The sequence below is a fragment of the Camponotus vicinus genome, unplaced genomic scaffold, assembly GCF_025532165.1.
Source record: "Camponotus vicinus isolate PSW18456_S1 unplaced genomic scaffold, iyCamVici1.0 SCAF_4, whole genome shotgun sequence".
Taxonomy (NCBI): Eukaryota; Metazoa; Arthropoda; class Insecta; order Hymenoptera; family Formicidae; genus Camponotus; species Camponotus vicinus.
Genome location: NW_028141976.1, coordinates 2,375,028 through 2,392,531, shown reverse-complemented (window position 1 = coordinate 2,392,531; position 17,504 = coordinate 2,375,028). Strand labels below are relative to the sequence as shown.

Below are 17,504 nucleotides of genomic sequence, written 5' to 3'. Positions count from 1 at the left end.
AGTGCAGCATACTAATCCCGTAAGCTATCTACTTGAGGATTATCGCAAAAAACCTATCGCTGGAGCGTTCTACGAGCACGAGTTGCATCGCGCGAATTATCCGGACGTGTATCTCGTGGAGAAAGTACTGCGTAGGAGGGGTGACGAGGTTTACGTGAAATGGTTGGGATTTGACAATTCGCACAATTCTTGGATACATAAAGACAATGTGATTTAATTCATACAGTGTTTATTTTTAATTTTCTGGAAAAAATATATGTGTATAACATATATAATATTTGAAAAATGAAAATATATATATAAATCCTTATCAATATTCCTTGCGATAGTACATGTATTTTTTAATATAAGATGTATGAGATATGCATTACAAAAATATATGAAATATAAAAATACAAAAATCTTTATTAATATTTCTTTCACACACATTTTACAATGGTATCTTATAATGCCCCCACGGTAGCGTATCGGTGGTTTCGGGTACGATATACCGCTTGTCATCGTACGGACTCAGAGCAATTTTTGTCTCGCGGATTGTGTATACTTGGTGCAATTTCGATCTTATACACGACTGCTGGCGCGTCATTTCAATTTCTTCTTTCAAACACCGTGTGTAATCGTCAAACGTTATCGTTCTCGCGACAACGTTGCTCTTGACACCTTTAACTTTCTTCGTATCCTTTTTCCCATCGACTCGTAACGCATACATTTTTGCTCTGAGCCCGGCAAATTCGGTCATTATGGCACCGTTATTTTCATCCTTCATTAGACCCGGTACCTTTTTATTTACGAGCGGTATACCGTACGCGTTATCAATTGGATAATCGCTCGTATCAAATCGGTTGATATCGCGCTTCATGTTTTCATATACATCGACGCATTCGATGTGATATATTAGACTATCTGTGTCGGTGTACATTACTCGGCATTTGTCGCGATACAGAGGAAACATGTACTCGTGGTGAAATTCGTACAAGCACGTTTTAGAAATGTCTAGTATGCACATGCCGACATAGATTGGTGTATAAAATCTTACTTCTAGTTTGCGTAACTCTATGGCAACGAGATTCTCCGAAAAAATACTTCGACTATGGAAATTTGGTTTCGCTATCATTGCTTCTGCGCCGTATCGTCCGTCCCACTTTGTTAATAATTTTACGTCGACACGATTACGCACATTTTCCATCGTCTTGCCAAATACCGCGTTATTCATCAGTTTATATAAATTTTTTTCAAAATCATTTTTCGCGAGTGTTCTAAACTGTGTATTTAATTCGATATAACTGCGAAGCCACGGAGATTGTGAAAACTGTAAAATTCGATGTATTTTTGTAACGCGAAGGCCGTGTCGCGTACATTGCTGTAGATTACGGTAGTGTATCACGTAACGCTTCTTATCGTATAATGTTGCGAGGAGTTTGTCTTGCCGCTTGCCGGGCGGCTTGTCGCGTGTCGGACAAAACGGAAGGTCAGTGTGCGTATCGTGAAGATGTTGCGGGTACTCGAGATCGACTTCGAGGATATAACCCGTAGGCGAATCTAACGCGATCGATGCTACGTCAAAATTCGACACGTCATCGACCCATCGAAAATCGGCATAGGGCAACGGTTGACACATTGCCCATCCGTATAAATTATTTACATCGAAATACATCAAATACGACAATGGTTTCGATGGATCGTACGATTGTTGCATGTACTTGTTATTAGCGCGCGCGTATCTGTTAGAACACTGACTCAGACCACCGCTTATACCGCGTTCGATAAACACGACCATGTCGATATTGGTAAGCAATTCGAACGTAATCTTTGTATGCTTCAACATGGCGTCCCACGTGTATCCGGGAAGAATATAATAATACGCAGGGTCGAGTCCGTAACTTTCGATACATTTCTCGCGAAAGTTTTCAATAATATCGGCTAATAACAAGACATCGATTTTAAGATATAAATCGCTATACTCGCCTAGCGTTCGAATGGAGAATCGCGTCCAGATGTTCTCGGCGTGCGCGTAATCGCTCTCGGATATAGTTTCACCGGTTAAGGAACTGTAAAATGATTCGCGCGGTGGTAAACATGTATCTTGCAACTTGTCAACGGAATCGATGTATTCGTATGGAAACACACCTTTTCGTGTTAATAATTTGAAATTTTCACTCGATAAATTTTGAAATTCTGATTTTAAAATATCCAGTTTATCTTTATCTAGATAAGATGCTAATTTGTCGAGACTTGCCGTAAGAAATTTGAATGAATCGATGAAGCGTAATTTTACTTGATTTTTTGGTTTTTCTTCCTTAAGATCGACGTTTTTGGTAAACGATATATATTTCTCTTTCGTTATTGGAAGTAACTCGACTCTCCCTTCGAACGCTGTGGCTATTTCCTCGATAATGAAATGCGAATCATAACCGGATAAATTATGAAACACTATCGGAATACCAAAAGACTCTTTATAATTTAAATTACAATTTGAATGCGCGGGACCTCTGTACCGTCCAGTCAAATGGCAATGATCGCGTACGCGTGTATCGTCTTGCGCGAACGGTTTTTCGCATATATGACATTGAGTAGCGTTATTAAATTTTTCACACTCTTCAAATGTTAAATCTACCATAGGGACATTAGTAGTTAAAATATTTTTTACACGAAATGCTAACATTTTAAGTTGCTCGACGAACCATGCTATACAATCGGTACTGCGGCGCGAATGATATGCGGATAATGAGTCGTTGTACGAGCAATGTATATAATATGCTATGCTAAATACTTGATGGTGCTGGCACATATTCTTCTCTTCCTCCATCTTGGCCAGAACGCATTCCAAGTCGGCGTACACGATGAATGGAAGCTGCTCTTTCCTGTTGTAATTGTTGAACGATAACCACTTGTCCTTATCGCTCGGTAACCGGATAGCGCAGTCGTTTATTTTTCCGCAGTCTACCGTATGTAACTGCAACTTGTCGTCCGAACCAAAGTAATGCATGCATCTATAAAAGAAAATAAAAATTTTTAAAAAATTAAAGATTTATGCAATGCATTATATTTTATAATTACATAAATTATTCAAATTATACACACCGATCGCAGATATATTTTTGATTCTTGTGTTTGCTCAGTTGCGAGCTCACGAGCCGGGATAAGTTCTTGATCCATGCGAAATGTCCGACATTGTTACCGTCTTCCACGTACAACAAGTTGACATGCTTGTCCCGCTTCTGCTGCGAAAGACGTATCGGAACAATGCTGTTCTTCTCTTCGATGCTGTAGACGTTGATCGAAATATCGTTGACAAGTTCAAACTTTTTTAGTTGGTTCAACGTCATCGGAAACTCAATATTTTGTACATTTAACACCGTTGTATAGTGGGGATATGAAGATTCCCGATTCGTGTCTCTTTCAGCGGGATATAGAGCGGCGACCACTGCCCACGCGAAACACGCATTGTCTTTTGATTGTACGTTAATCACTGCTCTCTTCATCATAATCTCCCGCGACAATTTTATATGGCATCCCGCGCGCATAGGATTATACTTATTTATATTTACAGTTAAATTCTGTATTCGTGACAATGCCCAGCCACTATCGCGTTCCTGAAATTCTTCCAGCGATGCTAGAGTGGGTTCGATAACGCGACGCTCGTACCACTCGTGTAAATCGGATGTGTGAAAGAGTTCACAGTTTCTCGTATTGGTACTTTTATTTGCGCGCTTATCACCCGACACAAATTCACCATTGAATATAGTGTTCACTTTTACACTGTTGTGTCTTCTTATAACGTCCTGCACATGTTCTATCACAATGTCTTTGGCGTCATCGAGAAATTGACGAGGTTCGATATGGTTTGCGTTAATCACAGCACCGGTCAGAATACGGTTATCGAACGCGGTATCAATCTCGCGCCACACAAGTTCATTTTGATGCGCGCTACATCCGGCACCCGCGTTATTGTCGCCACTGTAATTACCACCACTGGGCATAAACTGTCTCTGCAATCGAGTCTTTGCACCTTCGAGTCGCGCGATCCGAGCAATCAATGATTGTCGATTCCCGATCGATAATCGTAGTCGTTTGATCCGACTTTGCTCTTCCAGCGACTCGATGTACTCGTTGCATCGTTGTAGCCATGCAAAATATTCGCCCAAGGTGGCAATTTGGTTGGATCGCTCCACCAGGTCGCGTTCAGTCTGTTCGATATTTTCCATTTTTTTTTCACTGAGTGCAAATTGGGCACATATTGCATGGAAATCTTATATACAACGGCTCGCTACACCTTGAACAAAATCGGCCATCCATCGCATTAAGTGTCTCAATTTTATGTTTTCTAATAGCATACATCATTTGGCTATCCACGCCTTGCAATGCAATCATACACGAAGGACATACAGCTAGAGCACCACCCGTGGAATAATAACTGTATATGATACAAAATTTTGTACTACGTGCGTTTAAAGCATTAATTTCCGCAACAGACACTATTTTCTCTCTGAATTCCGTGGAGTTCTCACTGCAGTCACTAATGCAGTCACTGTCAGATGACAACGCGTGATCTTCGTCTTCCATTTTTATATATATATATATATAATCCCACAACACTGACAGAACACTATACTTTTTGACTATACTTTTACTATACCGACGCGACGTGTCGATGCGCGTTCAAATCATGTACTGTGACTTGATGCGCTTCAATCCTCCCTGTATTTCGTCTAAACCTTTTCATCTTTGTGTAAAATAAATAAGTGGTGTATCATAATAATCATTTATTTACATCTCAGAAAGAATTCGTTCTCTCTCACGCGCGGCAAGGGCACAAAGCAGCCGAATATCGGCGCTGATACGTTGCAATTCTTCCTAGAAAAAATATGGAAAATAATTCTGGCCCTAATATTCAATCCTCTTCAAATACCGCTGTTTACCATCTGGACATCGGTTTATGATTGTTTATACTCGTCATAAAACATCCAACACATCCCCAAGCGTCCCCCACCCCGCCCCGCAGCCCCCGCGCCTACGAAATCCCCTCCGTCCCGCGTGACGTCATTCCCCCGCGTTTATATTGTTTATGTTAAAAAATATATATAATGAAGAGGAGTCTGCTGCACTAGAGTGTCATTTCTTTCGTTGCTCTTCTGTGTTTCGGTGGTCTTGTGCAATGGCTGAAGAAAACGTAATTATCATCGACGACGATACGGATGATGATTACGATGATTGGATGGATCCAGCTGTGGCGGAGAGGATGGAGATAGAGAGAGAGGAGAGAGAGAGGAGAGAGATGGAAGATGATGAATCTGATATAGAACCCTTGGCGAAGGACAGTGATTATGATAGTGACAATAGTGTCGATATTCTTGATGAACGGTTACAAAAGAAACAGCGAGATTTAAGCATACCTGAAATAATGACATACAACGAAGCAACAAAGATATGTTGTATTTCCTATTACTACATGGAAAATGGATCGAAATATTGTATCGAATGCTTTCTAAGTGTACCGTATCAGTTTGAAGAAACTAGTGCTGTTCGAGAACATAGAACCATAGCTTATGTTCATTTGGAAAATTCGAGTATGTCATGCACAGGGTGCAGAAAATGTTTGAATCAAATATTGGCCTGCAACATGTGCCCTATTTGCACAAATTAAATAAATGGATCATGGATAACATTGTAAGTAACTTACAATTTATTATATATCAAAAGTATCTTAAAATAAATTATTATTTTTTTTATTTTAATTAAGATAAAATTAATGTAGCGTTTTTCCTGTTTCAGGAGCTGCCTCTCCCTTACAGCCCGGCGCACCGTCCGCATTATTTTATATTCATCTTTTTTTTTTCCTCCTATATTTTATTAATTTTTAAATTTTATATAATTTTAATATTAAGTACACACACACACACACACACACACACACACACACACACACAATTTGTAATACTCATACACATTTTTAAATAAATTTATATTTCAAAAAAATTGCGATTATTTACACGCCTTTCCCTTGCGCTCCAATCCTTTGCGTGCTCTCGCATTAATTATAAGTCTCGCTATCGTTCTCTCTCGTACGCGTTCTTTTCGCACGCGATATTATCGTTCTCTCTCACACGCGCGGCAAGGGTACAAAGCAGCCGAACATCGGTGCTGATACGTTGCAATTCTTCCTAGAAAAAATATGGAAAATAATTCAATATCCAATCCTCTTCAAATACCGTTGTTTATCAACCGGACATCGGTTTATGATTGTTTATACTTGTCATAAAACATCCAACACAAGCGTCCCCCGCCCCGCCCCGCAGCCACCGCGCCTACGAAATCCCCTCCGTCCCGCGTGACGTCATTCCCCGCGCCACCGAAATTATATTTCAAAAAGAAAAATGTATAATTATTTACGCACCTCTCCCTTGCACTACCCTTTTCCCATTCTTTGCGCTAATTATAAGTCTCGCTATCGTTCTCTCTCGTACGCATTTTTTTCGCACGCGATATTATCGTTCTCTCTCACACGCGCTGCAAGGGTACAAAGCAGCCGAACATCGGTTTATGATTGTTTATACTTGTCATAAAACATCCAACACAAGCGTCCCCCGCCCCGCCCCGCAGCCCCCGCGCCTACGAAATCCCCTCCGTCCCGCGTGACGTCATTCCCCCGCGCCGCTGAGATCCCCTCGCGCCTCACCCCCCCTGAGAGGACCTGCGTTAGAACCCGCCTTGTATACCTACTCGCGCAATCTTTTTCTGTCAGCTGATTGGCAATCAGCTGATCGTGACGTATGGGCGCGCATGCCCATACGCTACGCTGATTTTGTCGACGGTTGACAATGTTATTGAGAATGTTTATTACCAACATTTCTTGATCGATGAAAAAACGCGAGATAACAGGAACGGCCGCGTTTTTCTGAAGGATCGAAAGCTCGAGAAGATTCTTGACGCCCGTTATATTCGAATTCTCGAATTATGCTAAAGCTGATTTTTCTATACGAATTTTCGAACCGGAATACTTTTTATGGTTTTCGAACATCCATCGTATATTTAGCATTATATTGACATACGTATAACCGCTATCAACACTATCCGGTTATGATACAAGTGCTGACTAATAGACTAAATTAATTTAACGAGATAGATGATTCAGATGAGCATAATATATGCATGTATACGGCAAATAACATATGCAATATATTATTCAGTCTAATAATAAGTATATTATACAATACTTACAGAAATATTATTAACATTGTAAGTAGGTATGACTCTCTAGATTATATAGGCCAAGATTCAAGCAAATCGAAATATATATACAATAATTATGAATTATTTCTTACAAACATAAACTTCGCTGATGCCACAAAAGCCGTATTTGAACATACAGAAATGAGTTCTAAGAATCAATGAAAACAAAATTTTTCAGGCACTGAATGTAAACATTCATTGTGTTGTCGTCATACGTGCGTCATACATAGTCTAGCATTCATGGTGAAATATTATATTGAACATATGTCCCAAAACATCTAAAATTCCTGAAAGTGAGAGAAAATTAATTGTCAAGTGGCGCAACGAAGGAAAAATGTAATGTGAAATAAGTAAATTATTAAATATAAATAGATCTACAATACATTATGTTATTAAAAAATCGAAATCTGAAGGAACTGTAAAAAACAAGTACCGGTCAGGCCGTCCAAAGAAACTAACGAAAGAGAAGAAAGAGCTTTGATCGGTGAAATAAAAAAGATCCAAAAATTTCTGTTACAAAACTTGCAACGATAGTTAAAGAGAACTTCAAAAAAGATGTAAATCCAGAATTATATAGAAGAGTGCTACGTGAAAATGATTTTCATGCCAGGGTTCCAGAAAGAAGCCGTACATTAGTGATATTAATAAGAAAAAAAGATTAAAATTCTCCAAGGAATTTATTAGTAAAGATAATGCATTCTGGAATAAAGTAATATTTTCAAATGAATCGAAATTTAACGTTTTTGGGTCGAACGGACGCAGTTGTGTTTGGAGACAAGCAAATACCGAGATGGAAGTGAAAAACTTGCGTGCTACGGTGGGATAAAACATGGGGGTAGCTCAATTATGATCGGGGAGTGTATGGCAGCAGGCGGCACCGGGAATTTGGTCTTCATAGAAGGAATAATGAATAAATACAAATATCTGCACATTTTACAACGAAATTTAAAAGAAAGTGCAAGAAAATTGGGTATATACGAAAACTTTTACTTTCAACAGGATAATGATCCTAAACATACCGCAGAAATCATTAAGGAATAGATCATATACAATACCTCCCACATGTTGGTCATCACCACAAAGCCCCGATATTAACCTGATTAAACATCTATGAGCAATAATAGGAAAAGAATTACAAAAATTTAATATAACATCCAAGGCAAGTTTAAAAGAAAATATACTCGAAGTGTAGAATTTTATATCACCGAGCGTTACAGAAAAGTTAGTAAACAATATGCATAATCGCTTACAACATGTTATTCGTGCCGAAGGTGGATCTACTAAATATTAAAGCTTTAAAAGTTACCTGTTCAAATACTTTTGTGGCCTCAGCGAAGTTTATATTTGTAAGAAATAATTCATAACTATTGTATATATATTTCGTTTTGCTTGAAACTTGACCTATATAATCTAGAGATCTAGAGAGTCATACCTATTTACAATGTTAATAATATATCTGTAAGTATTGTATAATATACTAATTATAATTAATAAAGTATTTCATGGTAAGTGTTCAAATACTTTTGTGAGTCACTGTAATTTGGCGCGTTTCTCATTTGCGTTCTTTTTTCATTGAAATATTCTCTTTTGTTTATTGTTAGATGCAGTGCATTTGCCAATGCACTAATGAAAACAACCTTTACAAATTATATAAATTCATGTGTACAATTATGTGTCATAGAAACTTAGAGAAATAGATTCCAATTTTATTAATTTTTTAACATTTATTGCATTTTCTTCATGTGTAATATATTATATATTATATTGCATATTATTATAATATAATATTATCGATTATGTAACATTTTCATAAATAAAAATAAAACATAAATCTATGTAATTATAAAATTTGGTAAATATACCGAATAGGGGACCCAGTCCCAATAACCTTGACCTTGACATATGTTGTCAAGGTCACTGTCCTGAGTAACGTGCAGGAGGTTTTAGCCGTCGCTCGTTGTTTATTAAAAAGTTATAAACAAAAGAAGTTTTACGAATTTCACATAATTTTCGGACACCTTGTACAAAAACAAACCTCTTGTCGCATTGAAAGTTATAAACGTGAATAAACGTAAAGAAAAACGTAAAGAAAGGCAAATTAAAGGTAAATTTAAAAAATTTAAACAATTTAAATTTATATAGAATTTAATACAATTTAATACAATTAAAAAATATCACAAATGTATGTGTACACACACACACACGCGCGCGCGCGCGGGGGGTGCAAGGGGGCCTTTGGCCCCCCTCCCGCAACCACCCCGCCGGTAGGCAAGGTGGACCTCGCTTTACAACTTACAGCATATATCCATTGTGATTGAACTCTTCGCAATGCATCCCCTACCGGTGGGGTGGTTGCGGGAGGGAGGCCAAAGACCCCCCCTGCTTCCTCCGCGCGCGTGTGTGTGTGTGTGTGTGTGTGTACACATACATTTGTGATATTTTTAATTGTATTAAATTGTATTAAATTCTATATAAATTTAAATTGTTTATCTTTTTTTTATTTACCTTTAATTTGCCTTTTTCTGCGTTTTTCTTTACGTTTATTCACGTTTATAACTTTCAACGTGACAAGAAGTCTATTATTGTACATGGTGTCCGAAAATTAAGTTCCATTTATAAAACTTCTTTTGTTAATAACTTTTTAATAAACAACGAGCGACAGCTAAACCTCCTGCACGTTACTCAGGACAATAACCTTGACAACATATGTCAAGGTCAAGGTTATTGGGGCTGAGTCCCCTATTCGGTATATTTACCTAAAATTTAAATAAACTATCAGAGTTCTAGGAATTTAGTTTAAAATTTACATTCTTATTAAATATATAATTATATATATTAAATATATATTTCATATATCTTAAAACTTTTATATAAAAAGTATATCATTTATCTACATATAAAGATTTCATAGTACATGTCATCTATTCTTTAAAAAATACCGTCTAAATTTGTACTATAATTATGAAGAAGAATTTAGATCGCGATATAGTCTTTATATAATAATCTTTATATAATAATATGTCAATTCGCAATCAAACATTAGACTACAATAAGATCTCGCCACGACTGTCATATCCTATTTTCTTCCATCACTCCTTGAATCTCTCTTCCCGTCTCTCGTCGTGTAGCCATCGTCGGTTTTGAAACATTAAAAGAAAACGCTGAGTTGTTAATGCAAAAATGCAAAGGTATACAATATGACAGAGTCATTATTTGAAAAGTACAGTTGAACTTCGGATGCTCCGGCGGAGGGGAGTTGTTTGAGTAATAAAGAGCGAGAGATTCGCGCAGGGGCTGTGAGGGCTCCGAGATTGTAGTCAAGCAGGTCTTTGATCAAATCCCTCGTCTAAATGCGCGTTGATCTCCCATGAATATGGAGAATCCGTAGCCGAAGTTACCATCGTATTACATCATCTAATTGTCGTCCTTCAAGCCGGCATCAGGTGCGATTACGTGAGAGCATCGGCATGGTCGATAAAAGTCAGAGATATCTGTATTCCAATTTAAGTACGTATGCATTTTCGAAATTGATGCAATTACAAATTAGGTAAACATTGTTTATCTATAATTTATCCAAAATTTTTTAAAACATTTGTTTAAATTATAATGTAGAATCTTCTCTCTGACATTGTGTTCAGCAACAAAATTTAAGGAGTGATTCTTCATGATAAGATAAGACGAAAATCAAGAATAAGAAAATTTCGAGAGGCTTTCTTTTTTATAAATGTTTGAAAAATCGCATAAAAGGCACCTCAAGGACGGCAATTCGCCTATCTTAGGCGTGCATTAGTTACGTCGATAGAGTCGTTGTTACGATTGCTACGAGGTAAACTACTGTATTATATGTCACGGTGTATTTTGATGATTTTATGCGAATTTTCAAATATTTATAACTAAAAAAAGGGTGCCGCTATCGAAATGTTTTTATTCTTGATTTTCATCTTATTTTATTATGAAGAATCACACCTTAAATTTTGGCCCCCCTGTTGCCGAACACCCTGTATATATATATATATATATATATATATATATATATATATATAATTAGATATATAAGATACGATAGGCACGCATATTCGGTCTGATAATTGTACTTATAATTGTACACATGCAATAATAACCGCGAAGAGAAAAACATATCAAGAAATTATATAATATACAGGGTTCGGAAATTATAAAATGGATCTTTTTACACACAACTTTTGTCTGAAACAATTTTTTATAAATCTTATATTTTTTAAGATATTTTGAGGTTCTGACCTTTTCTGAACACCCCGCAGCGATGTAATGACATGTTTCCGACCTTAAGTTTATTTGTAAAAATAATGATTCTTATATGGTGTCCTTGACAATCTCTGAAAATTTATCGATTGAATTTCCGAACACCCTGCACATTTCTCTGTGATAAAATACTTAAAAAAAAATGTGATATACATTTATGCAACTTTTAAAATAAAAGTTACTTTGTAAACATAAATAGAAAGCCGTATTTTCTGTGTGGCGAACTATTCGGTACCTTAAATAAATCCGAGTGTCGATATTTGCGAGTCCCAGACTCGGATTCCTTAAAACGAGACCACGTCCGCTTTGATAAACATAAGCCAGAAAAAAGGATAAAAAACTCGACTCCTTTTCGTCGAGTGGCCGAGCGGAGGCCGAAAAGCAATTGCGCGGGCGTCATTCCTTTACCCGCGATGACTGAATGGTAGTGCAGTACGAGAGTTTCGTAGTCTGTGGAGCATCATCGAAGTGGATAAAATAACAGCAGGGTTAGTTCCGGTGCAGATCAAAGCCACCCGCGCCGCGGGGGTGACTGGCGACCGAGAGAGCAGCCCCCCTAGCATTCGCCTACACTCGAGCTCACTCAAGTGGCATCAGCTCTCTCGAGAAAGGAATAAAGAACGGCCTCATGCGTGAAACGATGCCACTGCAAACAATCTCGTGATTTGTTTAGGTATAACAATCCGTCTCTCCCGGTCTCATTCTAATCCTCCACCTCTCCGCGAAATCGTCCCCGCGCATCTTTGGACATCGGATATACCATCATAGGGAGATTCTCGGATACGGGTTCGTATGTAAATGTTTTCCGCAATTTTTATGAAAGAGCTTTGTTGTATAACTTACTGCCACACGAGAAATTTTAATCCAGCGCTATTGTGACTCGCGATTCATCATCCGGAAGCTGAGAATATATGAAATTACCTTTATTTTTCCAGGTTCGCCGTCTGGGTTTCACCCTCCCAGAATCCCATAACGGAATAGAACAAGGGATCGTAGATGATTAGCTGTTAACGCAATAATAGATGACGTGACATGGATGAAGGTCTCCCTCGGAGAGGCTGAAGGCTATTGTCTCACGATCGAAATGTCCTTTTCTATCGTTATTACGAACTACCAATTTTCATCGAGTATTGCTTAAATCTAATACATACTTTATTATATCTACTTTATATTGCTTATTTTTAATATATACTTTATCTTCTATGATAATAAAAAAAAGTAACTATAATATATATATATATATATATATATATATATATATATATATATATATATATATATAAAATGTAGTAAAATATTAAAATGTAATAACAAGGAGAAAGAAAGAAAGAAAGAAAAAAAAGATCGATTTTATTATAATTATCCATCTTGTGTGTTTTATTAGATAATCAAAGATACAATTGTACGCACAAAGTAAATCAAACAAGGTCCGCGTCCTAACAAGGCCCAGTTTTTAAATTTCCCACATAAATACGGAAAGATCATACGACTATGTGGCAATGTGAATGTCAAACATCTCGCGGGTTCGCTCGGACGCGAATCTGTCAGTGCCTTGCAGTCGTATAACATCAGCGAAGAGGTAACGTGCTGTCTTTTGTTAAAAAAGTCATGTAAATACGTATTTTTGTTTATTTATGCATGAATATTTATTTTTTTAGTTTTTATTTATATTTTGTCTATTTACCTACATATATAAATACACTATTACAATATTTCTTATATTTTTTGTTAAATGTATAAGTATATATTCAGTTTTTCTTTGAAGTTTAATATGCGCCTTATTAAAAACTAGAACTCTTTCTTATGAAGCATGTATTTTTAAATATAAAGAAATGAAAATTTTTAAAATAAAGCAATTTCTTAAAGTTTTTTCCACAGTTTAATAAATAAACAAAAACTTTAAAAATACAGTCGTTTTTTGCATAATACTTTAACTTATTAACATTAACAATAAGATGGGCCTTATTTAGTGCATCTATCTTATATATAAACGCAATGCGTCTAGCTAATAAATTTATAATTCTTTTCGCACGCAATAATCATAAACATCTATGAAATATTTTATAATTTATTTCTTAAACATGCAAATGTAAATAAACATTTATTCAACGATATTTTATCAGTATAAAAGTGTCAAAAATCGGAGATTATCTCGAGCTATATTTTCAAATTTAAGGTAACTACAAAAAACGGCGTTTAATACCGCATCAGCGTAAGCAGCGCTTTCAGAAAGTATATATATATATATATATATATATATATATATACACACACTACCGCTCAAAAGTATTTGGCCACTCTTAATTTAAGAGAAAACTCGAAAACGAAATTGTGTCTATTGCCTTTCATCGATGTTTATTGTTTATGCGCTAACGGAAAGTCGTTCTCAATAGCTATATTATAAATATCACTTCATGTTTACTAACAGATAGCTACAAAGCCAAATAAGGTATTTATGGCTCTTTTCCTAGAATGAATACTTTTAAGTTTTTACTACAAAGGCGCGTGTTTCATGGAATTTTTTTGTTTATTTGATATTTTAAAATGTAACGGATATAGATTTGCGTCAGTTATCTGCTATATATATATATATATATATATATATATATATATATATATATTGTGTAAAAATATATACTGGATGTTAAAAAAGTCTGGACACGGTCGAATATCTCGATAAGGAAGAGTTTTACTAGAAAGTATTTCAGACAAAAGTTGTATGGCTTCGAGGGGGACATAAGAAGGTGTCATTAATTTGACCTTAAAGAGTCACCTGAAGGTTACGTGAAGGTCACCTCCAACTTTTTAAATGGAACACCCTATATACTTTTATATATTCTTGTAGCTCATCTCAAGAGCTTTCCAAAACACTATAATTAAGTTAGTTTTCATTAAGTACTTTTTGAGTTATGAGGCTTGAAATCATTTCTTAATTTTACATAAACAATAAAATATCTAGTAAAATATTCATTTTTCGATTATCTTATCTTAATACTTTTATGTACAAAATAATGAGAGGAATCAATTGGTGTAAAGAAAAAACATAGTTGTTTCGAAGAAAAAATATGTAATTTGCAATTAACAATTATTTTTTCTTAAAAATAACTATGTATTTTCTTTACACCAATTGATTCCTCTCATTATTTTGTACATAAAAGTATTAAGGTAAGATAATCGAAAAATGAATATTTTACAAAATATTTTACGGTTTATGTAAAATTAAGAAATGATTTCAAGTCTCATAACTCGGAAAGTACTTAACAAAAACTAACTTAATTATAGTGTTTTGGAAAGCTCTCGAGATGAGCTACAAAAATATGCAAAAGCATATAGGGTGTCCCATTTAAAAAGTTGAAAGTGACCTTCACGTGACCTTCAAATAACTCTTCAAGGTCAAACCAATGGTACCATGTTATGTCCCCCTCGAAGCCATACAACTTTTGTTTGAAATACTTTCTAGTAAAACTCTTCCTTATCGAGATATTCGACCGTGTCCAGACTTTTTTAACACCCAATATAAAAGCTTTTTGTAACATTACCTCATTTCAACACCGATAGGTATAATTGCTAACGCATTTAATACATCGCGCGTTTATTCCTCGCCGCGACTTATCTCTCTCACTGCCGTGGTGTCAACGGAGTGGAGAGGATCTCTCTTATCGAAGGACTGAAGTGTCAGACTGGGGAAACAATAAATCGGCGTATTACTTTGCCGGATAATCAGCCAATCACCGCGGAATCGACGCGGCGTTGTGCCGTGATCCTCTTAAGAACGGCTTTTCGAGAGTGAACGGAGCTCGTTATCGCGTCTTAATCCGCGGAATCCTTTCAACTGCGATCCTGTCTACGCTCTTTTTACCAAAGGGATTCCTTTGCGCTTCCGCGCTCACGAGTACTCGTTCCTCTATCCGTATCGCTCGTCGCCTCGTCAATTTCATCCCCCTCAACTTCACTCATCTTTCTCCTTCTCTCCTTCTCTTCTCTTCTCTCCTAGCTTCCGTACTCTTCAGTTCTCTGACAGTTCCTTCGCAACTATTCGTCGAGCTTCCAGAGTTAACTGAAACGTATCGACCACTCGAAATCTAGGTGCGAAAGCAACCTTGTTGGTTGTCGCGGTATTTGTTTCTGTCGTATCATTACCGAGAAATATAAGAAATATCATAAACGATAAAAGATTATTAATATAAAGTAAAATAGTATTAGTTAATAGCTCTTAGCTCTATTTTCATAAAGGGCCTAGGGGGATAAGCATGTAAAAGTTGCCCCCGCCCGTATCAAGTCGAGATTGGCATCATAGATTGGCATCTATGTGTCTAAAAAATCCTGTAAATATCAACCTTAAAATTGCATTTTTGTAGGAGTTATGGAGAGGGAAAGCAAAATCAAAAAAGTGATTTTTCTCGAAAACGACTGAACCGATTTTGATGAAAAAAATATATGTTATGAACATCAACAAGACTATTTTAAGAATAAATTAAAAAAAAAATTCTGACCAAAAATACGAGTAAAAAAAATTTTTGAATTTTTCAAAATTTTTTTTGAGGTTATGTTTTAGAGATACACCTCCAATTTTTTTTTTTTTAAATCTTAAAATGTCTGCTTTAACATCTATTTTTTCCAAATTTTTCGTAGAGGTACTTCATGGCGAAAAATGATGAAAATCATGCATGCGGCGCGGTACCACGCTTTCACAGAACACTCTCGCTCCAGGCGCGTATATCGAATGTTCTAGTCTGGTTAGTATGCTGGATTCTTGAATTATTTTACGACAAAGTTAGTAAGAATTTAGATTTTATTTTTACTTGTACGTTTATTTTAAGCGCCTTTCGAAAAAGTTAAGTTTTAGTGAAATTATGATTTCTGTAACGATATCTACGTGATTCATCAGATCAGATGAAATAATTGAAAATCTATTTCGTGAAAAACGGTTAAAAAGAATGTTAACATTTTATGTATATAAAGTATTTAAATAAGGATCGTCAGTTCGTCAGATCTGCAGTTAGTCTATAAAAATAAGTGTCCAGAATTCACTATGAAAAGGATGCAGTACGGTTTTGAACTCCTTATCGGAGTGCTTTGTTAGTGTGAGTCCCCTCGCCTCTCAGAAAACCGGGTACTTTTTATAGGAGATGAGATTATTATTTTTTTAATCTTCATCACTATCACTCTCAATTACTGGAATGTAATTGTATTTCTTGAATACTTCGCTGAGTATTTCGGCCGGTTTGAAAATTTTTGATAAATACCTAGCATGAGATAAATAATACACCACTGCAGCAATATGGGAGCAACAACCAACAGACCGTTTGCCATTGGCACATTCACATGTGTAATGTGTCAAACCAGAAACACCAACACTGTTAGGTTTATATCTTAAGAAGCATCGATATGCTGTTCGACAAATATAACGAGATGGAACTTTCAATTTGAGTACATTTGACTGATCTTTAACATACTCAATTTTTAGTTTACCATCTTTGTCAACCACTTCTGCCAAATATGATATGGCTTGACCGCGTTGGTATGAACCGGTGAATAAGATTTTCAAATCTCTTTCTGTCATTTCTACTAACTTTGTCGTAAAATAATTCAAGAATCCAGCATACTAACCAGACTAGAACATTCGATATACGCGCCTGGAGCGAGAGTGTGCTGTGAAAGCGTGGTACCGCGCCGCATGCATGATTTTCATCATTTTTCGCCATGAAGTACCTCTACGAAAAATTTGGAAAAAATAGATGTTAAAGCAGACATTTTAAGATTAAAAAAAAAAAAAAATTGGAGGTGTATCTCTAAAACATAACCTCAAAAAAAATTTTGAAAAATTCAAAAATTTTTTTTACTCGTATTTTTGGTCAGAATTTTTTTTTTAATTTATTCTTAAAATAGTCTTGTTGATGTTCATAACATATATTTTTTTCATCAAAATCGGTTCAGTCGTTTTCGAGAAAAATCACTTTTTTGATTTTGCTTTCCCTCTCCATAACTCCTAC

At 36.1% G+C, this 17,504-nt stretch overlaps 2 protein-coding genes across 2 annotated transcripts; both read right to left on the bottom strand.

The window, feature by feature from the left end:
* Window positions 1–394: 394 nt before the first annotated feature.
* LOC145970852 (uncharacterized) lies at window positions 395–1,006 on the bottom strand. Its single transcript, XM_083097856.1, has one exon. The coding sequence runs from the start codon at window positions 1,004–1,006 to the stop codon at window positions 431–433; it is 576 nt and encodes a 191-aa protein (XP_082953982.1). The 3' UTR covers window positions 395–430.
* Window positions 1,007–2,420: 1,414 nt separating this feature from the next.
* LOC145969868 (uncharacterized) lies at window positions 2,421–4,561 on the bottom strand. Its single transcript, XM_083096163.1, has 3 exons — window positions 3,082–4,561; window positions 2,682–2,990; window positions 2,421–2,430 (listed from the first exon to the last, which is right to left on the bottom strand). Exons 1-3 carry the CDS (start codon window positions 4,203–4,205, stop codon window positions 2,421–2,423), a joined length of 1,443 nt encoding a protein of 480 aa, XP_082952289.1. The 5' UTR covers window positions 4,206–4,561.
* Between the last annotated feature and the right edge of the window lie 12,943 nt (window positions 4,562–17,504).

What these genes read in the sequence shown, in the direction of transcription:
- LOC145970852 (XM_083097856.1), bottom strand. Translation starts at nt 1,006, where the DNA reads ATGTGCATACTAGACATTTCTAAAACGTGCTTGTACGAATTTCACCAC.
- LOC145969868 (XM_083096163.1), bottom strand. Translation starts at nt 4,205, where the DNA reads ATGGAAAATATCGAACAGACTGAACGCGACCTGGTGGAGCGATCCAAC. An exon ending in CAAAAATATATCTGCGATCG is followed by an intron (nt 2,991 to 3,081) that starts GTGTGTATAATT and finishes TTTCTTTTATAG; the next exon opens with ATGCATGCATTACTTTGGTT.